At 47.0% G+C, this 25,900-nt stretch overlaps 1 protein-coding gene across 2 annotated transcripts in view; it reads left to right on the top strand.

Annotated features, from left to right (window-relative positions):
• Positions 1 to 25,900, top strand: part of Gata4 (GATA binding protein 4) — a 34,301-nt gene that overhangs the window by 7,289 nt on the left and 1,112 nt on the right. The window contains exons 2-5 of one of the 2 annotated variants that reach the window (XM_051160677.1): positions 22,583 to 22,749; positions 23,564 to 23,689; positions 23,905 to 23,992; positions 25,488 to 25,642. In XM_051160677.1, coding sequence (XP_051016634.1) covers positions 22,583 to 22,749; positions 23,564 to 23,689; positions 23,905 to 23,992; positions 25,488 to 25,642 — 536 coding nt within the window. Of the gene's footprint in view, positions 1 to 22,579; positions 22,750 to 23,563; positions 23,690 to 23,904; positions 23,993 to 25,487; positions 25,643 to 25,900 lie in introns of both variants that reach the window. The other variant, XM_051160676.1, reaches the window with a different exon arrangement.

Genomic DNA, 25,900 nt, shown 5'->3' with positions numbered 1-25,900 from the left:
AGTCAATCAGTGGGCTCCCAGTTTAGTGGGAGACTTCATCTCAAAAACGAAGGCCCACTATGAGTAGAAGTTGGAAGACCTCAGCTGAGTAGGACTGATTGCTATGTTGTCCTTGGGGTGGGGGTGCTGGTCTCTGTTCACTGGAAAGAAAGTGATACTCAGAAAGCCTTGTGCTCCCCACCCCCCAGAAAAGGCACACATGCACTCCACTGTTAAGGAGTGGTGCTGTATTTAGGACACAAACCACTGCAAAGGTTCTTTATTGCTTCTGCTGAGAGATGAGGGGACTGTGAGGGTCTCCTGGCCTTTTCTAGAAGCCCGATTCTTTTGAGCTGGCCTGCTGCCCAGAAGAACTTCCAGGGAACTGTTTGACCTTTGGTAGATCATGACGAGGCCTCGTGGAGCAGTCTCTGAGTGGATTACTCACACATTTTATTGGCTATCTAGCTATACCGCTGCTCTTTTGCCACCTTCTGCAGAAAACAGGAAAATAATATGAGCGGGGATAATAGGCGTTGACCTTGAATCCGTTTTAATCTACGTTAAAATATCTATTTATAGTCTTGTCTGTGAACATGCCTATACTAGCAGCCTTTTAAGAGATGGTAGCCTTCGCCACACAATAGCCCACTGTGAGTAGAAGTTGGAAGACCTCAGCTGAGTAGGACTGATTGCTATGTTGTCCTTGGGGTGGGGGTGCTGGTCTCTGTTCGCTGGAAAGAAAGTGATACTCAGAAAGCCTTGTGCTCCCCACCCAGGCCTGGCAGCAAGCAGGAGGAGCTCCTCCTTAGGACAAAAAGAAACCTCTTTAGATTCACAGCTTCCTCCTCCCACACTGCCTCACTGAGCCATCCAGAACCACCAGGCTCATGGCAGCTGACTGACAGGTTCCCTTCTACATGGTAGCTTTCCAGCTAGGCTCCTTGCTTCCTGCAGGCAAGTATCTCTACAGGACCTGGGTCTTTCTGAGTCCCCATTGCACCGTTCCCACTTAGAGCTGACAAGGGTTGAGCACATCAATAGGAGCCCCAGCCTTGTACACCCTGAGGTTGGTCTGCAGAGCGTGAGAGAGAGCCGCCAAATTCAGAGCCAGGTGTTCTTCTAACTCTAGAGGGACTGACTGTTGGCTGCCCACCCCCACCCCTACCCACCCCCAGCACTCTCAAAAACTCTTTCTAAAGAAATCTGTTACCTCTTCTTCATTTTCACCAGCTGCCTCAGAGGTAGCTGTGGTAGGCAGAGAAAGAAAAGGGGAAAAGTAGACTTGGTTTGTTTTATTTTTCTTCTCGATTATTTTCTTCTCTCTCCCTTTCTTTCTTTCTCTTTCTTTCTTTCTTTCTTTCTTTCTTTCTTTCTTTCTCAAAATAAAGACAAGTATGGGCTATGGTTGCAGACTAGAAATGAAACCCCAGGCTGGGAAAGGTTGTTCTGTGTAAGGGGTTGGCAGGTGGCCTGTGGCTTTATCTATTGCTGTTTTCTAATCTGCGTTGGACCAGGATATTCAAACTTCTTATCTCCGTGAAGTGAATTTGGTTTTCTGGCTTTTGGCATTTTTGCAGGAGCCTAGTACTCAACTTACTGTATTTAAAATATCCTTCCTAAGGCCAGGTGTGGTGGCACACGCCTTTAATCCACGCACTCGGGAGGCAGAAGCAAGTGGATCACTGTGAGATTGAGGCCAGCCTGGGCTACAAAGTGAGTCCAGGACAGCCAAGGCTACACAGAGAAACCCTGTCTTGAAAAAACCAAAGTAAATAAGCAAATAAATACAATAAATATCCTTCCTTACTAATAAGTCTAATCTAGCCAGGTAAGCAAGTCCACGTTTACAGTCATAAAAATGCCTCAGCGAGTGGTATTTGTTGCTATCTTTTACTCTGTGCTGAACAGCCACAGACTATTTTCTTTTCTTTCTTTCTTTCTTTCTTTCTTTCTTTTTTTTTTTTTTTTTATGAGAAATGAAAAAAAATCACACATCTAGGATGGGTGGGGCTTTTTCTGGGTTATAAGCTATGTCCTGTGGGATCTCCCAACTGCGGATGGACTTATCTTCCTTCCCCCCCACCCCATTTAAACTTCCAGTACTACTTCCAGAAATGCAGTCAAACCCTATGCCTTTCCTCAGAGCTGATCGATAGTAACAGGCGAGCAGGTTAATTATAATCGCAGAATAAACGCAGAAGTCTCAAAGTTCACCACTTTGCAATGTTTTCAGACCCCTTGGGGGGACCATGCCAAGAGGTGCTCATTGACCCATCCGAGCAGGTGTGGCAGTTCGAAGCAGGGGCAGACAATCGGATTTGGGACAATTCAATTTGTTTCTTATCTGCAGCTTTCCCTATCGTATGAAGGCTGTCATTTCAGATAAAAAGGCTCATCCATTGAGCTGCACCACGGCAGGCTACATTTTCCTCTGATAAAGTTTTCTGGTTGCCTTATCAGATTGGGCTGAAGTAGTTATGTGTCTCTGTCAAGGTCTACAGGGACCTTTTCAGATATTTTATCAGGTGTTAGCTCAAGGAGAGCCCCCCCCCCCCCCTTTCTTTCTTCAACCTAGGAAAGAATGACCTGACTTCCAAGATCATAAATCAAACTGGGTGAAGAGAGGTAATAATACAAGTTGCCCCTCAAAATTGAGTAGGCAGAAAGACGAACAACAAACGTGACCTTTCCCTAGCTTGTAAGAACTTAACTTGACCCCACGGGAAGAATGTGGTTCTCATGGCTGCAGTTAGCAGGCAAATTCTGCTGACTGGGAAAAGAAAAAAAAAAAGAAAAAAAGAAAAAAGAAAAAGAAAAACCAAAAGGAAAAGAATGTTTTCCAAGTGAAGATGGCTTCAGAAGAACAGATATTTTTTTTTCCCCATCTCAGGAAAACTTTATCTTTCTTTTGTAAAAACTTAATGTATGCGAATATAGCAAAATGAAAAATTCCCAGTGTAAATTGGCAGGAAGCTAACCAAGCTAACAAGTGCCAGGTAGCACTCCCCGGCTTTTTAGTTGCTGTACGTGTGTGTGTGTGTGTGTGTGTGTGTGTGTGTGTGTGTGTGTGTGTGTGTGTATAGATATATCTAAATGTTTAAATCATCATCAAAGTCACTGTTTAAAATCACTCGGCACTGGAGACAGTTTCTTTGAAATTGGTGAGCCAGACTGGCTCCCAGGGACTGGTTCCTCAGTAAAGCAAAATTAGAGAATTGCTCCCAAGCGCTGGCTGTAAGAGCCACCAAATACAAGAACATTTGTGTAAAGAGACTGTTTTCCCTCTGACAGAATCTGAGGGCGGGCTAGGCAATACAAAGTTAAAGCAGACTTGCATTATTTATTATTTATTATCACATATTTTTGTGCTGGGGACCAGATGCTGGGCCTGGAGCCTGCTAACCACATTGTCTAGTCCAGCTATCCTCTTAGCTTATGTGTAGATTCTTAATTGGCCCCTTTGAAACGAAGTCCCTTCTTGTAGGATGTGTTGATTTATGAGGCTCCCCTGGCAGTGAAATGTGAGCCATGGTGGATTCCAGGAGCCCAGCAGCTACATGGAGGTGACAGCTCATGGGCTCATGGTCCAGTGTCGTGGATCTGTATGTCTGTGGGTCGGACCTCTTGTTTTCCTGCTGGGTGACTTTGAGCAGCTTACAAAGCTTCTCTTGGCTTGCATGCCTGTCCGCATTGTAAATGAGGAAGCCAGGCAAAGAAATGGTGCAAGGAGCTGCCTTAGAGCCCTTGGAAGACTTTTTAATATTTAATTCAATCTTTTTTTATTTTCACATTTAAATTCTTTTATTTTTTTTATTTATTTTTGTCTTTGCTTTTTTATTTTATTATTTTCTTTTTTTACATATACATTTATATTATTACACATACAAAAGATTACCTATAGCAAGAAGAACCATGACACAATCAGGAATTAGATAAATGTTACATTCTTAGTGTTTTGGCTACTTGTATTTGACAGCCTTGAAGAAGACATTTTCTCCTATCTTGGTGCGTCTAAATTTCTGAATGTAAGTCAATCTCCATCACATATTGTCATTATCAACTTAGAACACCTATCTAGACCTAAAGACATCTTAACCCCTAAACAATTAAGATTCATTATGAAGCTAAGTTACCTGGTCTTCAACTCCCTCAGAGACTTGAGAAGGAATAAATTTATTATCTGAATATGCCGGGAATTTAATTCAATTTTTAATAGCACACACACACACACACACACACACACATGAGCACGTGCACGCATGTCAGTGGGTACCCCCAGTGTCCAAGAGAGGGTGTTGATCACCTGAAGGTGGAGTTACAGGGGTTTGTGAGCCACCTGATATGGGTCCTTGCAAGAGCTATACTGTGCTCTTAACCTCTGACTTATCTCTCTAGCTCCAAGGGAGCCTTTTAAAAATACAACGCACCTCCTGTGACTAACTCAGATGGACCGTGTGTGTGCAGACCGTAGGTACCACAACATTGACTTCCACGGCAGCAGGTGTGCATTACAGAGTCAAGAGGTTTCCATGGCTTCCTGACTCATAAACCAACTAGATGCTGTGATCCTGTTTTTTTCTTACACATATTGAGACGTAGACCCATTAAAATGTGAAATCAGCTTGGAGAAGCCGTGGGTGGTGACCTTAGTGTTGACGTGTTGTTGTTTTGATTTATTAATAAACCTATTCACTATTGGAGGTCCTAGGGAGCTCCAGAGACTCATAGAGCGGGTGCCAGACACATCCTTTCTTCCTAGGCCACCAAGCCAAGACTCTCTGTGAGCCTCACAGCTAGGCTCTGAAGACAGAAACATGAGCAAGAAGGCCTCTAAGTTGAGTTAGTGCACGCTGGTTAAGTGTCAGCAACTCACAGCAGGCAAGGGAGAAACAGAAAGTAAGCAAATCTAAGAGCGATAAAAGGGAAATCTCTATTATGCAGGAGCCCATGCAATGTCTCCGCCTGTCTCTGCACAGGAAGTAGAGGCCAGGCTTGCTGGAGAAGGGGCCTGCAGAATCCTGCAGGCCAAATGGGCAGCCTTGATGTTATTTGGTAGCTCAGACAGTTCTGGGAATCGCAATCCTCCTGCCTCTGCTTCCCAGGTAGCTGGGATATGACAGGTCTGTACCAACAGCTTTGACCTGTATTTGTACAAGTATTAGTGGACACTGTGGGGCGCATTTACCAAAGTTCCTGTGTCCTGGAAGGCTTACGGTGAAGCTGAAGGACTCTGGTTATTCTGCCTTCCTGTCTTATTCTGAAGGTCTCTGCAAAACACCTCATTGTAATGTTAGTTTGTTTGACACAGGGTTTCTCTGTGTTACCCTAGATGTCCTAGAACTCGTTGTGTAGACCCGGCTGGCTTCCAACTCACAGAGATCCGCCTGCCTCCAAAGGTTGAGATTAAAGACTCGAGCCAACACTATCCTGCCCCAGCACATCACTATAATTTTGATTTCAAGTCTCATTAAACTACTCAGGCTGACCTTGAGGGTATTGCATAGCCCAGGTATGTTTTAAACTTGGATCCTCCTGTCTCAGCCTCCTGAGCAGATGAGATTGCAGGCCTGATCAGTCCCTGCTGCAAATGGTATTCTTTTAATGCTGTCATCCCTTCCTCATTTGTTACCTGAAATTCTTCATTAAAAAAAAAAACAACACCACATTTATGGGGGCTGGGGTTCAGTGGTTAAGAGCACTGTCTGCTCTTCCAGAGGTTCTGAGTTCAATTCCCAGCAACCACATGGGGGCTCATAATCACCTATTATATAATCTAATGCCTTCTTCTGGCATGCAGGTGTACATGCAGATACACAAAATAAATAAATCATTTTTTAAAAAACGCATTTTTAGCTTACTTAATATTTGGCTGCCTGGAGTTTAGCTTGGCAGGGAGAGGCAGAATAAATGAGTACTTTACTTTTAAATGTACAAAGCAATAAATTCCCTACCCTAGCATCCTTCAGAGATTATTTATTAAATTAAAAAAAAAAAAACTGGAATTCTTAATTTTCCCCTTTAGACATCTCTGGTGTGTCTTGATCATATGCCCTGATTGTTGTCCAGATTATAGCATCTTTGCCAATGGGAACTTGTTCAAATTGGCTTCTGGGTCATTTGACAAAATTTAATGCTTTTCTGCATCATGCCACACAAACTTCCAAGCTTCTCTGATGAATGTTTTCCTCCAAAACCTGAAGTTGATCAATTTCTTGAGACACCAAGGTTCTCTCCTCTGAGGAGGTACCGGAAACCAGTCAGAGCCTGTTTAGCTACTTGTAGGGTGGTTGTCCAACAAAGGCTGCATTCTACACCTTTGTGTGTAGAGGCCACATTTTGTGTATCCAGCCATCCCTTAATGGGCTCACGGAACGCTTCTATCTCCCGGATGCTGTAAGCAATGCTCCTACTTCTACATGAGTGTGCAGTCTATTCAAGCCCTTGCTTCTGCTTCTTTGGTGCCTGCAGCAGAAGTTGTGTTGCTGGCTCATGTGGCAGTTCCACGTGGCTCTGAGGACCAACCCATTTCCCACAGCATCTGCATCATTTTGCATCTTTCATGAATTCTCATATTTATACAAAAAGCCTCATTTAAAAGTTCTTAATGCTTATTTATTGTATGTGGTGGCGGGAGGGGGGGGGGGTGGGCGGGCAGTGGGCCACAGTACATGCGTGGAAGCTAGGACAACGTGCAGGACTCTGGTCTTTCCTTCTACCATGTAGGTTCAGGTCCTCAGGCTGGGTGGAAGCGCCTTTTCTCTGATGAGCCATTTTATGGGCTCCAGAATCCTATTCTTGACAAATAAGGCAGTAAGTGCTCATTAGCACCCACAGATTCAATGTTATGAGCACATCTTCTGGGGGAGCCCACCACCACCACCACTACCACCATGCCTGCTTCAGTTAATTCTTGCCTTTACTTGCACTTTTTTTTTAATTTAGTTTCCCTTTGTAGTGCTAGAGACGGGATCCAGAGTCTCGCGTGTGCCAGGCAAATGCTCCACATCTGGGTTGTACCCTTTAACTTTGGACTTGCCCCCAGCTCTTGCCTTTGAGGTCCTTTGTAAGCATGAGCTGCTCACAGGCAGCCACACCCACCTCCCACCCTCCATGGACAGCCTACCTGAGTATTATGGGTATCTCCACACGTGTCTTGGGCATTCTCCCTCTCCCCTCCAGGAGTAGCAAAGTAGCCATGGTGGTGCTAGGTAAAGAGGGCTTTAAAAATCAGACAGAAGAAGCTCGGCCTTTATGAATGCAGGGCAGGTGAGACAAAAGCAGTACATTGGAAAATGTACACAGGAGTGCGTGCGTGTGTGTGTGTGTGTGTGTGTGTGTGTGTGTGTGTGTGTGTGATACAGAATCTTCAATACTTAATACATGGCCTGTGCTCTGCCTCTCTGTACTTCGTGCTACTGGGTTTGGCTGGTTTCCTGGTTTGTTTTTTGTTGTTTTTGAGACAGGGTCTTATGGAGCCCTGGGTAGCCTTGAACAAGCATGCTTTGTACAGAGGATGACCTTGCACTTCTGATCCTCTTGCCTCCTCCTGGGATTATGGGCATGTATCACCACGCCCAGTTACTGCAGTGCTGGGGGTTTGAACCCTTGGCTTTGTGCATCACAGGCAAACACTCTTAACGAGTTAAGCTTCTTCTCCATCCTGCTGCTGTCTTCTTATTTGGTGTTTCACTGCACTAAAGGTGTCTCTAGAGTAAGAGACTTTGTTTTGTCTGCAACCTAGTCACCTGGTAATGTCCAGGTAAATGTTCATTCATGAATGAATTCAAGAATTCAGCCTAAAGCTGACAAACTCCCTCCGTTTCACATTGGTGCCACGTGTGCAGTCTTGCTGAGACTGCACGCCTCTAGAGGGCCATCCTTGTAAAGGGGCCCTTAGGAGCAGAGGTCTTGAGGTAAGCATGCTTTTATTCATAATCTGTTTTCCAGGAAGCGAGGAAGAGAGGGAGAAGGTTGAGGGAGCTGTGAGGTCTTGTGAACAGAGCTAACATGAGGCTAAGAAGTTGGGGGTCACGCAGGATTCCCATGACACGTCTCAAGGGCAACTGGGCACTGGGAATATGAGCAGAATTTTGGAAGAGGTGCATTTGAGGCCAGGGCACGGGGGCTGCCAGGTGAAGATGTCCAGGAGGCAGTTGGCCATGTGCTGGTCATTGCTGCCCATTGCCTCCATTTGAAACCTTCCTAACAGAAGGGGACTCCCAGGACAGCAGGGAGGAATCAAGAGGAAAGAGGAGACGGTGGCTGAGGTGGCGGTAGGGTGTGCAGGGACATATGCTGACAGGCAGGAAGCCTCAAACCCAAGTTATACCTTGAAAAACATACTTAGCGCCCATTTAGGTTTCAGAGGGTGCCACCTGAAATCCTCACAGCCTGCCAGTCCACTGCCACGTTCCCTGGATTGTGTTTGGGCCCACACTTTGTCATTTCTCATCGCCGAGGCCCAAGGCCACTCTTTCCCATCTTCCTCATGCTGAGTGGCATCCAGGTCCCACCGAGAGGAGGGAGTTGTATGTAACCGTGCCTGCCTTTCAGCCTCGTCATAACAAAGGGCCGAGGCACTCTGAGATCCTCTGGAGACACAAACGCCCCGTCAGACTCTGTTTAAAGCGTGTAAGTGCCTGTTGATTTTGGAGGAGAGCTCTGCCTGCCTGCAAGCGCCTCACAGAAGTGACAAGACACTTTCCTTCGGGGAATGTTGATATTAAGTTTCCTGCCCTGTGTAAACACACCTCCAGAAACGGCATTAATAATGGAGAGCCTTTCCCTGGACAGGGATGGTGGTGAGGAGAAGAAGGGGAGAGCTGGCCACATGGAGAGTGTAACCAGCCATGTGCATGGAGGGGGAGCCCTGCTGTCAAGCCCTCTGTCTTCATTTTCAGGACTTTTGCTTAGATTCCTTCCTGGGTTTTCCAGCTTTTTTACTATTTAGAAGATGAAAAAAAATGAGTCTTTGGAGTAGGGAGCCAGTTTGGAGAATGACTCCTCCTGCTTTCACTCTTTGCAGTGTCCTCCAGTTTTCACATCTATAACACGGGATTGAGGGCTAGGAGCGTGGCTCAGCTGAGAAGCACTTGCCTAGCCTGCATGAGCCCCTTTGTCCCCCAGCCGCTGTAATTGCTCTTCTGCAGCTGTAACCAATCTATACCTTTGCTAGGATGTAAAAGGATGGATTGAGCTTAAGGGCTTTTTATCATCAAACTGCCCCAGTAGGACAACATGAGGCGGGGGTGGGAGGGCTGACCTCAAAGAGTATGGAGTTGCTGAGCTGGGTGGGTTCTCTGCACCCCCTCGCCCAATAGCATTGCAAGGAGGTTTCACTCCATTTGCTTTGTATTTAATTTTAGATGTTTGCTGGGCTGAAGAATTCTGAGGCTAAAACAAATAAAGGGGAAGGGAAATAAATCCAACGGAAGTGTAAAGTGTATTTAATATCTGTATACTTAGGATCTAGCTTAGCACCAAAATACAGTTTGGGAGAAAAGAGTGACTGTTCATTTTGATTGCCAGTTTGACTGGATTAAGATATGCCTAGGGGAGGCTAAGAGATAGCTCAGAGTATATATACTGCTTTTCTAGAGGACCCAAATTTAACTCCCAACTCCAGGGGGATCTGGACGCTTCTGACTTCCAAGGGTACCTGCACCCACATGATCATGGACAGACAGACAGACAGACAGACACATACACACACACACACACACACACACACACACACACACACACACACACAGAAAGAGCAAGACAGAGACGCAGAAACAGAGACATAATTAAACAATGTTTAAAAATAAAAGTAACACTATTTGAAAAAGAAAAGAAACCTTCACGGCGCTGTAACACACCTGTGAGAATGCCTGTGAATGCTTCTCCAGAAAGGCTGATTAAGGAGGAAAAGCCCACACTGAATGTGAGTTGTACTATCCCATGAATGGGGTCTTGGGCCAAATAAAAAGGAAAACAGGCAAAGGCAAGGTAAATCCATTCTGTCTACTGCACCATGTAAGAAACAACTGCCATGAACTCCTGCCACCACAAATGCCCTCTCCCATGCCTCCATGCCCTCTCCTATGATGGGCAATATGCTCTCAAACAGTAAGACAAAATAAATGGTTCCTCCTTCACTTGTTTCTTTCAGACATTTTATCCCAGTGATGAGGATCTAACTGATATCCCAAAGCAAGGACAAAAATAGGTGACTTAAGATAAAAGTGACAGACTGCCATTTGAGCCCATGGGGACATGTAGTGGATTGAAGAGGAAGAGCAGGTGACAGAATCGGAGTGAGTTGTATTTGAAACATGAGGTACACACAGGGCCTTCCAGGAAGATGCCAGGGTAATGGTCACGCCCTCTCCCCTTCCTCTCTCAAGACCGGTCCATCAAGTATAAATAAAAAGAAGATAGATAATAGACAAAAACCAAGTAAAGTAGAATTTTCACCACCAGTGAGGTTACAGTGAAGCTCCTGACTCCGTGTTGGGATTTTCTACCAAATGTAGTGAAAATCCAGGCCACACTGAAGGAAAAGCTGAGAGCCTGTTTCAGACCTCCAGCCAGGTGTTGGTTTCCCTGTTAATGAAACAAATAAATGAGTTTGGAAATGAAATTAAGTTTCTTAGATGAAAGATTATCAGCTTGGTAAACAAGATCGGCCTGGGGGACGCCCATAAAACCTGTGGAAAGGCGTACAAGAACACTCAGTGGGACAGACACCCTAATCCTGGGCGCACACGAACATTTCCTATTCCACTCCCCTCCCCAAACAAATCTATAGACTTAATGCAGTCCCAGGAAACAGCCCAATAGGGTTTCTCAAATGCAACTTGTCAAGTTGATTATAGACTCTCCATGGGAGAGTTATTGCATGAGAATAGCCAAGATAACTTTTAAAACAAAGACTTTTAAGAAAAGGGAACCTTCCTTATCAGAAATCAAAACAAACTAAAGAGGTCCTGGCGCAGAAACACACACAGCGATGTTCATTACAGCAGTGTTGTGAGTAGAAGTGAAAAATTACTTGTTGGAAGCCAGCCAAGGGGTTAGGTCTGGGGAGGTGAGCACAGAAAGATTGGCATTAGCGTGGCTTCCTGTCCAGCATGAGGAACAGCCGGGAAGCTGTAAGGACTGGGAAACCAAACGCAAATGTTATGTACCTTTATAGTGTAAAAACGAGTAAGTCCTCTTAAAAGAGTGAAGTTGGACAGATGGCTCAGTGGTTAAGAACACTTGACTGCTCTTTCAGTGGAGCAGGGTTCCGTTCCCAGCATCCTCAAGGTGGCTCACATCCTGCAGTAACTCCAGTTCCAGGGGACCTGATGCCCTCTTCTGACCATCACAGGCACTGCATGCATGTACTGCACAGCCACACATGCAGGCAAAACTCACTCATAAAGTGAATCTAAAACGTAGGTTTAGAAGAATGAAGCTGATTTGCTCAGATGTGGAAAATGTCACACACCTTCAGGAAGAAAGTGAGCTATAGAAGAATGTGTGTGTGTGTGTGTGTGTGTGTGTGTGTGTGTGTGTGTGTGTGTGTGTTATGCAGTCTCTTAAGATCTGTGTGCCCCTCTCTCTTCAATCACCCTGAAGATACGGGCTTGGGAACGGGACTTACCATGAAGTCGCCACCCTGCAGCCGTCTAGCAGATGGCTTTTATTCTGTCATTATTTCATACTCTGCCACATGGAAGGTATGATCACCTTCAGTCTAAATGCCAGCAATTGAGCCAGCAAGATAGCCAGCTCAGCAGGCAAAGGGACTTGCTGCCAAGCCTGACACTGAGTCGGATTCCCAGATCCTACCTGGTGGAGGGAAAGAACCAACTCCTGAAAATTGCTCTCTGACTTTTATACACACTCCCAATAAATAAGAAAATAATTAAAAATTAAGATCCCAGAATGAAGCACACATACATATCAGAATATGACTAACTTGAAGCTGACATGTAATGTGAACAGAAAAAAGTTCTTACTATTGTAAGCTCATTGTAAGCTCTATGGAGATTTGGGGGATGTTTGTTACCGCATAAGCCAATGATAGCTGACTGATGCATTTCTGACCAGCACCAAAACTAAACATAAGTCATTTATGCAAATGCTTCTGAGCATGGCTATAACAAGTCCATTATGATTAAAAAAATACATTTTCTCCTATAAAGAAATATGCACAAGGGATGCTTGCTTGAGGCATTGCTACAAACACATAGCTTAGAAACAAAACAACACAAAACAAAACAACAGCAAAAACAAAAACCTCACCTCACTCCCAAAAGAGTAATGTGCAGACAGCACTACTAATCTGAATAATTTTTTCTAAATTAGAGAATAAGAACCTTATCTATCTATTATTTATTTTATGTGTGTGGGTATTTTGCCTCTTTTATTTAAAAAACAAAACAAACAGATTCCATGCCTAGACAAGCAAAGCATCAACTGACTGCCCAGGGTCAACTGCCAGAAGAGGCTCCAATCCCCTCACCCTACAGAGAAGAACATAGTTGTTTTGTTTTCCTCTAGCCATTCTCAGAACTGAACAGAATCCTGCCAGCTCACACCAGACTCTGTATTTCATGCAGAAAGCTTGTAGCATTTCAGGGTAACTTAGTAGATTAGCAGGAGGAGAAGATGTTAAGTGAAGCCAATCAAGGCTTAACCTTGCTTTGATTAAGTAATCCCTGAGAAACAGGCCCCTCCCCCACACACTCCCCCCCCCAACCCCCGACAGGGGGAAAACAGACTTGATGGGTAAATTTCTGCACTCTGGTTCCCCTCCCCTTCGAAAAGGCGTAAATCTCCACCGAAACACCTCCCTAGCATTCAGGGCAATAAAGAGGTCACATTATATCTCCATAAATCTCCCCTCTGGCTGGCTGGCTGCTGCCATTCTGTCCGAGAGAGGAAGTTGTTTTCCTTCTGACAGTGGCTGCAAGCCTGGAAGGAAAAGGCTTTCCCGAAAGACCCATTGTCTCGCCCCCAGGGGAGCGACCCTGGCAATTTGCTCAGTGTTTCCGTCTAGACTGCCAGCCTGCGGTACTCTGGACAGGGGCACAGAGGCTAATAGTCACAGTGGCCTTACTGAAGCCTCCTCTCCTGGGAAAGTCCTGTCTCAGGCTTCCTAGGAAAGTCAAGGAGCCAGGATCATGTCCACATGTGTAACAGTGCTTGAGATGCCAAGCAGAGCTGCCAGCAATGGGGTCCATGCAGAGGCTGCATCCGCTCCTCACAAGCCAGAATCTACACAAGGGTCCGCATGCTCCCAGCACACATATCAAGACATTGCATAGTTGGATCAGATTTCACATGACACTTATTCCCAGGGTATGGTATTACCAAGTGGCCACATCCTTGGCCTGTGCCAGGCTTCCTGTCACACCGCTCATTATGCCCTTGATGCTCAGTTTCCTACCCCCTCCCCAGGGCAACGTAAAAAAGGTGGGCTGGGAGGATGCTGGGAAGAGCCACAGGCACACAGTGATTGGGAGAGACTGGTCCAGTGCTGGCCTTCGTCCACAGCATGGTTTGCAGCATCCTTTGATGAGCTATATGTCATTCTCACACCTGCTGGGACTGTGCCCTGTAGGGAGAGCTTTCTTTCCCTTTTCCTCTGCAGAAAACACAACACCATGGTGGACACTTGAGCCAGATGAGGTTATGGCTCTCGATAGGAGAATCCTGGTCCTGAGGAGAAGTATTTGATGGGAGGTGTTTATTTTCCCACTTACTTCTTTTCTGCGAGCCCCTCCATGGGCACGCCATGGCACTCCTGTAAAGGTCAGAGGACAGCTTTCAGGAATCCGTCCTCTCCTATCCTGTGGCTTCCAGGGACCAAACTCAGCTCATCAGGCTTGTCAGTAAGTGACTTTACCAGCTGAGCCTCAGCACTGGCCCCTGCTTTTGAGACAGTCTCATGTGTCTTAGGATGATTCAGTTGAGATATAGCTTTGGGTAACCTTGACTGCCTAATCCTCCTGCCTCCACCTCCTAAGTGCTGGAATTACAGGTGTGTACCACAACTGGATCTTTTCATCTATTTTGAGATGTAAATATCCAAGGAATTAAAGACAGAAAAGTAGACAACTCCCATCCTTCACATGCTAACAAGATTAATTTAATTGCTTTAATTGTTTAATTGAATTTAATTGTTTGCATACTTAATTACTTTAAATCATGTTTGAGGAATGATTTTTTTTTTTTTTTTTTTTTTTGAGACAGGGTTTCTTAGTGTAGTCTTAGCTGTCCTGGACTCACTCTGTAGACCTGGCTGCCTTTGAACTCAGAAATCCACCTGTCTCTGCCTCCCAAGTGCTAGGATTAAAGGCATGTGCTGCCACCACCAGATGAAGAAGGAAATCTTAATATTTCTAATATAAATTATTTTTAATCTAGTCCAATTTTTTTTTTTTATTTCTTGACTGAAACTTGTTTTTCTTGCTTGCTCCCGATCGCTGAGTGGTTGGATCATTTCCAGTATTTTGCTGTGAAAATATTTAAAATAAACATTTCTCCCTTTGGAGACTACTCCAGTGAATTATTGGAGCGGTGGTTAGTGCAATGTGGTATTTTTTTGCACAGACATATATCCATAATACACAGTTACACATGCACACACATTTCATATACATGTGCATACAGGTGTGTTCTTGCAACCCCTTGGTGCTGCATAAATAACTCTCTCAGGCCAGTACCAAGTGTGGCATGGGGACTCTTCTACCCCATGTGACACTTGGAAGTTCAGATATTTTTGGAGGTCCATGTGTCAGTGTACATTGAGCTCATGTTGTGTGTGCCAAGCACTGCAGGTGGAGTGACCCAGAGGATAGCAGTATGGTGTGGGAGAGGGCACAATTAGGTCACTGACCTTCATGGGAGTGGCACTCACCCTCAGGTCACCTGTCTTCTCTGGACCTCGATTTTCTCTCAAGACTCATGAAAATGCATGCACTTCACTTGCTGGTTTTAGAACCTCCTTCATGGAGGTACTCTCCAGGAGCCTTGCCATCTGACCTGAGCCCACCTGTGGGAGGGAGCCAGGAGCTGCACAGCTGTCAGATGGCCAGGTCAATGGAAGAGAGAGCACCTTTGGGCAGAGTCCAGGAAGCCTTTTGCTTGCTCACTCATCAGGACTCTGTGGGTGTAGCTGAGCCTGAGGGCTCTGGGGCGTCACCACTCCTGAGAAATACAACCGTGGTAGGATTTTGTGAAACATATTCTTAGCAGTCTTTGATAGCCTTATCTGGGATGTCCTTGCGAGGACCAAGGAAGTTGTAGCTTTTGATATGATGGCGCTTCCTGTGTCCAGCACGGGCCCAGCTTCGCAGAGCACAGGCATCCAGCCAGGGCCAACTTGTTGCTAAGCACAAGTATTCTCCTGAAGCTTTGTAGTGCATCCTGCTCTCCAAACAGGGAAGCCTGTTCTTGCCATATTCCTGATGGTGATGAGGCTAGGGAGCATTCTTCTAGTGGGCACTCTGCACGACAATGACACGAAATCTCCCTCTGAAAGCTTCGGAGACCCAGACGAGGCTGGGAAGACAGCGCACTTGGGTCCTGGACTTCTCTCAGTCCTGCTGTTAACACATCTTGTTGAGGCTGAGTTTCGAACAACAACCAGATACAGACTCTGGGTAGAGAGTGTTGGGCCAGGCAGAAAAGCTACAAGGTCAGTAGGTAGCGGCAGAAGATTCCTGTTTTCTAAGCCACAGCTATCAACCAACCCAAGGGCCTTCCCTCAGTTGCTCCCTGCCCTGGGCTGACCTCTAACCCTGACCCACAGTGACAGGCCAGGTAGGAGCAGGAACAGGTAGTTGAGACTGTGGGACTTTCTAAGGAAAGACAGGTCCTTATTCCTGCCTCAGATGCTGAAGTGGCAGGACTGTGCCTCTTAGCAATGAACTGAAGAGACTTTCTTTAATCATTTATTCTTCAATTTTTCCACTCTAACTCCGTCTTGCCTCCCCTCTTTTTTTCCTTCCTTTTCTCCCTTCCCTCCTTCCCTGCCCCCTCCTTCCCGCCTCCCTCCCTCCCTTTCAGAACGTCCTTGCCTGTATATGATGTTTCAGGACCCAAGTCACATTTAGAGTTCCCACAGGCCTGAGGCTTGTCCCACATGGTGATTGGCCCTATGCTTCTCAGCACAGGAGCCAGAGGCCAGGGAGGCCTTCACAGCGTCCACCCCAAGGCCTGGCTCTGGAACCACTTCTGTTCCACAGTCCCCTAGTTTCTAAAATAGGTGCTTTAATCCCATCTGAGTACCATGGGAGCTGTGGCCCTCCCAGCCAGCCAGCCTCCTGTCATGGGCTTCTGTTGTGGCCTGATGAAGCCCAGAGAGCTGGGGCTAGCTCAGCGGCTGCCAGAAAAACCCCAGGGCTTGTTTGTCTCTTGTGCTCCAGACCCAGGCGCCAGCCAGACAGACGGATGGATCAGGGCCTGTCAGGAAGTCCAGGCCCAATGTGCTGAACTTTGGGTGCGTGTGATACTGGGGTTCAGCCTAGGACATTTGAGTAAAGCTACACACTTCGCTCCTGAAGACCTCCCCCTCCCCAGTCCTGGGGAAGGGTCCCTTGTACACAGCTTGGCCTGCATCTGGATTTTCCCACAAAGATTTTTATTTTTGAATTTTCTTCCTCTTCTGGCCCTTTCTCTAGCCGTGAGAGCCCTGGGCATGGACATCACTGTGTGCTGTGCCACCCCTCTCTGAATAAATGATGTGATGATCTAGAACAGCAGAAACGGAGAGAGGGTACCAAGGGTCAGATTTACTGCAGTCTGCCACATTTAATAGAATTATTTGTTTTGAGCTGTGTGTCCTCAGCTGGGCCAATACACTCTTGGACAGAGATTTTTGCTCTAATTTTTCCTGACATGCCTGTGTGTTCAGCACTTGCCACACGGGTCAGCATTTAACAGACACAGGGTGAAAGTCTGAGCTGCAGAAGTCCAGAAAAACACCCTCTCAAGCTGATAGGCAAGCATAGAGCAAGGGTTCCTCCAGCATGGGCTGTGGAGGAACAACATGGGCTGTACAGAAAGGAATCTGCTCTGTAACCTCAGGTGAAAGGCGGAAGGTTACACCACAGCAGATGGCCTGTGTGGCCCTCACAGTACAAACTGGCAACGCAGCATCGGCTACCTGGGATTTTCCCCCAAAGGTCAAGGCACAAACCCTGCTCTCCACAGTGCTGAGAGGAGTGCTACTGGCCATGACCTGGCTTCCTTCCCTTTATCTCTCCTTTTCTTCTCCTCCTCCTTCTCTCAGTCCTGCTCCCTGTGACGTCCTGGGCTCTATAGAATGGATAGACAGGTAGGGGTAGACTGAGTCCGTGATTTCGGTTGCGTCAGCCTCAGAGAGGTCAGGGCCCCATTTTCCTTCTAGGTGCTTGAGTGTCTGTAGTTTGCCATGTCTGGGAATATCCATCCTGTTAACAATGTTTGAAAGAGAAATGCTTAAAGTAGGGCAGGGGATGCTAGTGGGAGTTAGGTGCCCATCTTTGGGATTAGGAAAAAATTTCCCCATTTCCCATGAGCAGCACTTCTGAAAACTCCTAGACTGTGAACTTTCGCTTCCAGTGTTTGTAGCCTGCAGCCTCAAACTTTGAGTTGGGAACCCTATGGCCTTATCCAGAGAAAGCATAGCTTTCCTACTCGTCCTTTGTGTCCTCAACTGTTCCCTAGTTGTCTCCTTTGTCCCCGGTCTTCCTCCTCCCTCTGCCCCTCTTCTCCAACCTTAGAACAATAATCCATCATTGTTATCTTGCTGGGTGTTTGCAGAGCACTCCACGGCCATTGTTGTAAGTTTTTCCTCTTATTTGCAAAGTACTTTACAGCTATTATTATGAGACTGTCCTTTCAAAGTGGAGGGATGCTGACCTACTTACTCTCCAGGGCTGGATTCCCACTGCTCCCAGTGGGATGGACCAGGGCCTGTACTGGATAGGGGTGGGGTGTCACCAGCTGGAGCCTTGACTGGACTCTCAACCTGCCCTCTGGAAAGTTACACCCCATGTCATTCCTGTGAAAGAGTAAGAGGTGCTGACTTGGGGCTCACAGCCTAGTACCTATTTTCCCCCAGAGTAAGTACAAAGCTGCAGAGATGGGCTGCACTCTTTCCATTCCTCAGCCCAGGGGAGCAAGGGGAGTTTATTTCTGTGTCAGACATGAGCATAAGATTCCCTGCCCCCTCCTCCCGGGGGACATTAAGAGCTGCTTGGGGATTGTATTTCTTCTTTTTCAAAATCAGAATTTTTAAAATGAGCAGTTATGATGTTATTATAGACCAGTGCTCTCATGAGAACAAATGCCCCCACAATTAGTCCTTCAAAGCTGCTTTCTGTCTGTCTTTGTTGCTGTCACTCTGTAGGACACCTTACAGTTCGCATGCAGGTCAGCATTTCCATTATAGTGCTCTTTGTATTAACTATTTAAAGTTTCCATGTGAGGTGGCTTGGTTGCTTAAGAGTACTTGTTGCTCTTGCAAAGGGCTAGGGTTCGGTTCCCAGAACCCAAATGATGGCTCAGAACCACCAGTAACTCTAGTTCCAGGGGGTTCAATGCTTTCTCACCTTTACAAGCACCAGACACACACATGGTACGCATACATACACATAGACAGAATACTCACACACATAAATAAATAAATCTTTTTTTTTAAATAAAAGTTTTTCCGGGCAGTGGTGGTGCACACCTTTAATCCTATGCTTTGCGAGGCAGAGGAAGGCAGATCGCTGTGAGTTCGAGGCCAGCCTGGTCTACAAAGCTAGTTCAGGACAGTCAAGGCTACACAGAGAAACCCTGTCTCAAAAAACCTAAATAAATAAATAAATAAAATAAAATAAAATAAAAGTTTTGTAGCCGGGCGTGGTGGCACATGCCTTTAATCCCAGCACTTGGGAGGCAGAGGCAGGTAAATCGCAGTGAGTTCAAGGCCAACCTGGTCTACAAAATGAGTCCAGGACAGCCAAGATAACATAGAGAAACCCTGTCTCAAAAACCAAAAAAATTTTAAAAATTAAAAAAATAAAAATAAAAGTTTTGTGTAACATTCCACCGAACCTGTTGGGCAAAAAGATTTTGTGGTGGACTACATACACAGGTATGCTGGAACCACAGTCTTTGCTTCCTGCCCAGTTCCCACCTTTGTTGGTGAGTTACATTGACAGGTCTATCTGGGTTGGTGTCTGCCACAAACCTCACACCCAGTTGAAAGTTCTGAAGATGGAATGAGTCACCTTGTCACTCACTATTGATTTTTAGGGCCAGTTTGTTAAACTAGATCATTAGCATTCTGAGACCAAGGCGCCCTCTTAGCTCTGGTGGCATCTGCGTTTGGTAAATATTTGTGGGTGACAAATACTTATTGGTCAATGCCCGGTGACTTTACCTGGGCAGGAAAACAGCTGCTAGAATGCATAACAACCTGTTCTCTGATGTGCAGTCGCTTGGCCTCCCCAAGTCAACCTATGTGTTGCATTCTCAGAGCAGGAAAGAGTAAGAGCAGCAGAGAGGACACATCTGTGGATGGTGCTAATTTCCTTTGACGATATATGCCCACTCGTAATATCCCAAGGGTGAAGAAAAGTCGGGATCTCCCTTCTCACAAAGAGGGACGGATCATGAGGGTTTTCTACCCTAGGGCTTAAATGAACCACGGTGAGAAAAAACCTTGTATGAGCATCTCTAAGGGAAGCGTTGGAGATGCTCGGTTAGAGAAACAGACTGAGACATTGATGGAATAACAGGATCTCAGGTTTTCTTCTGTAGTACAGGATGGGTTAAAATGAATGGAGAGAGGTACAGGGAAGACAAAATTGTCCACAAATTGTTGGAAGCCAGTTGATGGTTACAAAGGAGTTTATTTTATACTTTTCCATCTTTCTTTATCTCTTCCGAGATAAAGAAAAACAAAACCAAAGGATTTCAAGAGGTTTGGACTAGGACAGTGAGCATAATCCTCTATCCCAGGGTGCGGGTTAAGGCGGTCAGCAGTCTTAGTTTTAACTTTGAGGCTGTAGTGCCATCTAGTGTTCATGGCAAATGAAAGGCTGCCATTGCTGGCTAGCTCTTGGCTCCTCTGGCTATTTATTGGCTCTGTGAACTCCTGGCCTTCCTACCGCTCTCAGTAGAGGGCTTAAGAGAAAAGAGCCAGGCTGACAGGCCCCAAGCAAGGTGCTGGTGTTAGTGCTGCTGTTGATGGCCCAGCAGAGAGCAAGCTACCACGGACAAGAGTTACCTCCAGAGGCAGGTGACCTTGATGAAGGGCTTTCAGTGTGACACAGGTATAAAAATAGCCTCCCTGTGCTCGCTTTCCTTAACTCCCTGGCCTGAGCAAACAGCTCCCCACACCTGTACACTGTTTGCTTGGTACAGACACACTGCTACCTGTTTGCAGGTGTAAATGACTGTTTGTGTACCCAGAGCTATGGGGAGGGCACCCTATCCTCTTCTCCCCAACATTCCCTTACTGTCGGTTACTGAACAGTGGGGCTGGTGAACTCCCGGGCTGAGGCCTGAAGGAGTGACGGACCTTTAACCCTGCCGGCCTCCCCGGAGAGCTCAGCATTGCCTTTGGTATATGGACAAGGGCAATCTGGAGACCAAGGTGGCTGTGCTTAGAGACAGAAAACTTAGATGGTGTGAGCCAGAGAGACTTCTGGAAGTTTTTAACCAGGCTTTACATAGGCTAAAGGGAATGAGAAAACCAACCATACCTCTCTCGCTCAGGCAGTGAGAAGGGAAGGGGTCGTGAATAAAAGACGACACTGACAGCCTTCTGGTGGAGGGCGGACACATTTTATGGACTCTAAAGCACTACAGATCACAGTAGGCATCTTTATTGTATGCTTCATATACAGGGAAACAGAGCAAAGAGTAACACCAGGTCATACATACGGTTAGAAGTAATATCCTAGATTCATTTCTGTTGCTTTGGCAAAATATCCTGACAAAAAGAGACAGAGGGGAGAAAGGGGTTATTTTAGGTTGCAATTCCAAGTTACAGGCCATCCTTGTGGGAGTCACAGCAGCAGGAGCTTGAGGTAATTGTTCATGGCACGGTTACCCTAAGAGCAGAGAGGCATGGATGCATGCATGCTCACACGCTTGCTCGCTCGCTCGCTTGCTTTGTGCCGCTTTGTTCTGTTCTTGTGCAGTTCGGGGGTTCCTCGCATAGAGAATGACGCTGCCTACACTGGGCTGGGTCTTTGCACATCGATTAGCTTAATTAAGACAATCTTCCATACACGTGCTCATGGCCAATCTCATGTAACCCATCCCTCACTGAGACTTTCTTCTGAGGTAATTCTAGTTGACAGTTGTCCCAGGTGTCCCGTTGACAAAGCTAACTGTCACAAGTCGGGAAACAGAGTGAACTACAAATTGAAGAGTGTAAATAGAACTCTAGTCTCTGTGACCTAAAGTTCTCCTGGGATAGTATTCGGAGTAATAGTCAGAAACTCACAGATGTACGTAGGGAGACTGGTATTTACAAAACAAAATAGGAGGAACTAGACAGAGATTAAGCAGTTCTTGAACAGCAGGAGTGGAAGTGGGGGGTGGGGGGAAGCTGGGGGCACTTTTCCGTGACTATATTACACCGTGCTGGAGGGCGCTTATAACACATTTCCAGTGTGGCAACACCTTAAGGCATTAAGCAAACAGAAGAAAAGCAAGATAAGCTCAGCCATATTGCTTGACCTCAACTAGGCAAGAGCATGTGTTAACACAGGAGGTCTTACCAAGGACAGAATACAATAACATGCTCGAAACACTGCTAGCGACCTGTATGTTCTTCACATGTTTGGGGACTCATTCTCCTATAATACCAATGTCTTTACTTTCACAGTTATTATGACCGCAATACCTAGGGATACTTGAACAGAAGACAGACTTATTTTAGCTTATGATTTCATAGGGATTCGGTCCACCGTGGCAAAGGAAGCACGGCAGAGTGGATAGGGCCGACCGCGAACTGTGGAGAGTGGACAGGGCCGACAGCATACTGTGGAGTGCGTAGGGCCGACAGCATGTTGTGGAGAGTGGGTAGGGCCGACAGCATGCTGTGGAGAGTGGGTAGGGCCGACAACATACTGTGGAAGTCTCAGAGTGCAACAGACCAGAAAGCAGGGACAACGGGAACAAAATAAAGGTCCCAGTATAACCTTGAGACTGCTGTCAGCCAGGCTCCACCTCCTAACCAAGTTCCACAGCCTCCCAAAGTAGAGCCACCGGCTGGGGAACAGGTGTTCCTGTGGGGACATTTCATGTTCAAATCATCGACACAGCTGTAATTTCGGAAAGGAAAATGACAAAAGGGGTTGGAGTAGGTTAGGTAGATGGGTGCTATAAAGACTCTGGAGGCAAGATCTGGACTCAAAAATGCCCCCTCTAGCCTGGGTAGCTGACAACTCTTCCTCAGGCAGTCCAGCTGTATCTGGATGGTGGACAGTAAAAGCCACTCACCATGCAGTCCCTGCTGAAGAAGAAAGAGTCGCCTGGAGAGACCTCGTGCCCTGCCTTCTAGGTGAAAGGTCTCCAAACCAAACAAAGAAATAATTACCTGTGTCCTTTCTCTTGTGTCCTCCCCCAGTAGATATGTTTGATGACTTCTCAGAAGGCAGAGAATGTGTCAATTGTGGGGCCATGTCCACCCCACTCTGGAGGCGAGATGGGACAGGACACTACCTGTGCAATGCCTGTGGCCTCTACCACAAGATGAATGGCATCAACCGACCCCTCATTAAGCCTCAGCGCCGGCTGGTAAGAGAGCGTCTCTATGCTTAGACCCACCAGCCCAGAAAACAGTCAGCTTCTCCCTTCCATCCTGCACTTGGATTTGAGGCTCTTGCTCAGCTTGAAATTTTGGAATTAAGGGATATGGACTGAGGGTTTGGGTAGGTAGAAATAAAAAAATGAGCCTCTCACACCTTTAGAGTGAGCTTGCACTCACCCCACCGATCCTGGCCCAGCTAATCCATCCCCATCACCACTCAATGGTAGAAAGTGAAGTTCAGAGAAGTGAGTGGTGCCAGGTACTGGCCACAGGGAGCCAGATCAAGGCCTCCCAGTCTCCAGTCCCCTTAGTCTTGAAGGCCAACATAAACTAGAAGCCACCTTATTTTCAGTTGCTCACCTAGAAAGACCCAGAATTCAAGAAGACAAAGCAGTACATCTGGGTCCTGGCTGGGAAATCCTGGCACTGGGGCAATGTAGTTGCAGCCTGGGTCTGTGCCCTGTTTATGCCATCTGACTCTGACCAATACCAACCCTGGTGTATGACAGGGGAGGGGAATAGAAGCTTCTGAAGCTTCCTCATTGAGGTTCCTCAAATCCCTCACCCTAAACACCCTCAGGCACTGAGATTCAAGAGCTCCTCCTTGGGGAAGAGTTTCTCTGTTGACAGTGCCCGGGTCACTCATGCCATACCCTGAGGCTCTCTCTGGTTTAGCCTGCATCTGTTTCTATGAGTGGTCTAGGTACCCAGAAATGGTGCTAAGACTGGTCCGAGGGCTCATATGAAACTATTCTGCCCTACCACTGCTAGACACAAAAACACTTCCTTCCTATGTTGTAGTCCGCTTCCCGCCGGGTAGGCCTCTCCTGTGCCAACTGCCAGACCACCACCACCACGCTGTGGCGCCGTAATGCTGAGGGTGAGCCTGTGTGCAATGCCTGCGGCCTCTACATGAAGCTCCATGGGGTGAGTGGATGCCCTGCCCTGCTGTGTCTATGCCCTACCTATACTCTCTCACGCCCTCCTCTCTTCCTATTCTGTGGGTCTCACCTGTCTTCCCTTCAGAAGACAATCCATTTGCTCCTTCTTTCGAAAGCCTTCATTTGTGTGTGTGTGTGTGTGTGTGTGTATGTGTGTGTGTTTAAAATGGAGAGCCATATATTTAGCTTCCAACCCTCCAGGTACCCAGGCCTCTTGCAATGCGGAAGGAGGGGATTCAAACCAGAAAACGGAAGCCCAAGAACCTGAATAAATCTAAGGCACCGGCAGGTGAGGAATAGATCTGTGTGTAAGTGTGTGAACAAGTCAGGAGCTCCCAGGGCATATGACAACCGTGTATGCTCCGGAAAGTGGCCAACCCAGGCAGCCATGGTATAATGGTTCCCTATTCCTCCACCCACTTCTCTCAGGACAGCCTAATAACCCAGTAAAGCAGTCAGCACCATGAACCTTTCCCGCCCTCCCCAACTCCTGTCTTTTATGCTGTAACGAAAGCAGACAAGTTCTCATTAGCCATGCTCCTGACAGGCTGATGTGTAATGTCACATAATGCTCCAAGCTTGCACAAGTCCCTTCAGAGAAGCATTTTTTTTTTTTTTATCCCGTCTACCTGATAAGCAAACTGAGGGTCCAGTGCAATGGCTTACAATCACATTGCTATTGACTGGGATCTGGAATGTTCTCCCAGATCCATATGCTCTTCCATCTTCATGGTTTCTATGTAGCTCAGAATAGCCTTGAACTCATGACCCTCCTGCCAGAGCCAGGTTTATAGGCATGAGCCACTATCTCAGGCAATGCCCTCTCAGTTTCTAGATTAATAAGAAGGTCATTAACAGCTTCTACTCAGTGCCTTCTTTGCTGCACACCGCCAAATTAGGATTAGGACCTGACTGCCTTCGGTTGCAGAGGGAACGGACTGGCTAACGTGATGGACACTTCCCCTTCTCGTGCCAGACAGGCAGACTCACCAAGATGCCCATTTTCACCACCAGAGGCCTGGAAAGCATTCTAGTTTCCTAAATTCAACGGGGACTTCTGGAAGAAGAACCTTCTGCCACTCCCCAGGGGTCCTGCCTATTTTCTGCCTCCCAGGCTGTCACTGTAGCAGTGCCCCCCCTGGGTAGCCTCCTTCCTCCCATGTGGCAGACAAGGGCAGGACAGGCCATTTGTTATCTCCATTTACCCCAAGCAGTGCAGCTGTCCACACTTGGTCACAGAGAAACTAATAGAATTAATTGTAAGTTGTCCCAGAACCCTCTGGCAGGATCCTGAAATCTATAGTATTTGCATTTAAAAGTTACACCTAAGAGTGTGCAATCCCAGACTGATGCAGTCGCCGGGAGGGTGTCTAATGGATCTAGGGTCATAATGGAATCACCGAGTCGTTTGAAAAAGTTCCCTTGGGGGCTGGTGGTGTAGTTGGGTGGGTAGAGTGCTAACTCAGCACACAGGAAGCTCTGGCTTCAATCCGCAGTTCTCCATAAACTAGGCGTGGCACCATAGATCAGTAATCCCAGCACTCGGGAGGTGGAGGCAGCAATATCAGAAGTTCAGTGGCACCCTTAACCACACAGTGAGTCTGCAACTACCCTGGGCTCCCGCAGACACTGTTTTAAGACGGTAGAAGAATCTCCTTGGAATTCTGGTCCTTCCTTCCGACTTTGAGAACCGCTGTTCTCCTTCCCCACCCTCCAGCAGATGTCAGTAAGGCTTCTGCTGTCCCTGCAGCTGAACTGGGTTCCCTGCCTCTGCCTCCTCACAGGTCCTACCGGAGAGAGCGTCCCTCCTACTAGCAGTGCCTCCAGCAACTCCAGCAATGCCACCAGCAGCAGCAACAGCAGCAGCGAAGAGATGCGCCCCATCAAGACAGAGCCTGGGCTGTCATCTCACTATGGGCACAGCAGTTCCATGTCCCAGGTGGGTAGGGTGGCAGGGCTGATAAGGAGGTAGATTCTCCATCCCCTAGCGGCCAGACCAGCCTTGGGAGGTGAGCTGCAGCCTGGCCCTGAGCTGCTGGGCTAGGCACAGCCTGGCCTCTGAGCCCTTGCCCCACCAGTTGCTGCAGTCTGGACACAAATAATGCCACTCATCTTAGCATCTTCCCTGTGCTGTGCTGGGGCCTTTGGGGACAAGAAGAGGGACCGCACCCAGGGTGCACATGGCAGATAGCACAAC

The sequence above is a fragment of the Acomys russatus genome, chromosome 18 (genome assembly GCF_903995435.1).
Source record: "Acomys russatus chromosome 18, mAcoRus1.1, whole genome shotgun sequence".
NCBI classification, from domain to species: domain Eukaryota; kingdom Metazoa; phylum Chordata; class Mammalia; order Rodentia; family Muridae; genus Acomys; species Acomys russatus.
The sequence above is the reverse complement of the archived record's forward strand: the minus strand, read 5'-3'. Positions and strand labels throughout refer to the sequence as shown.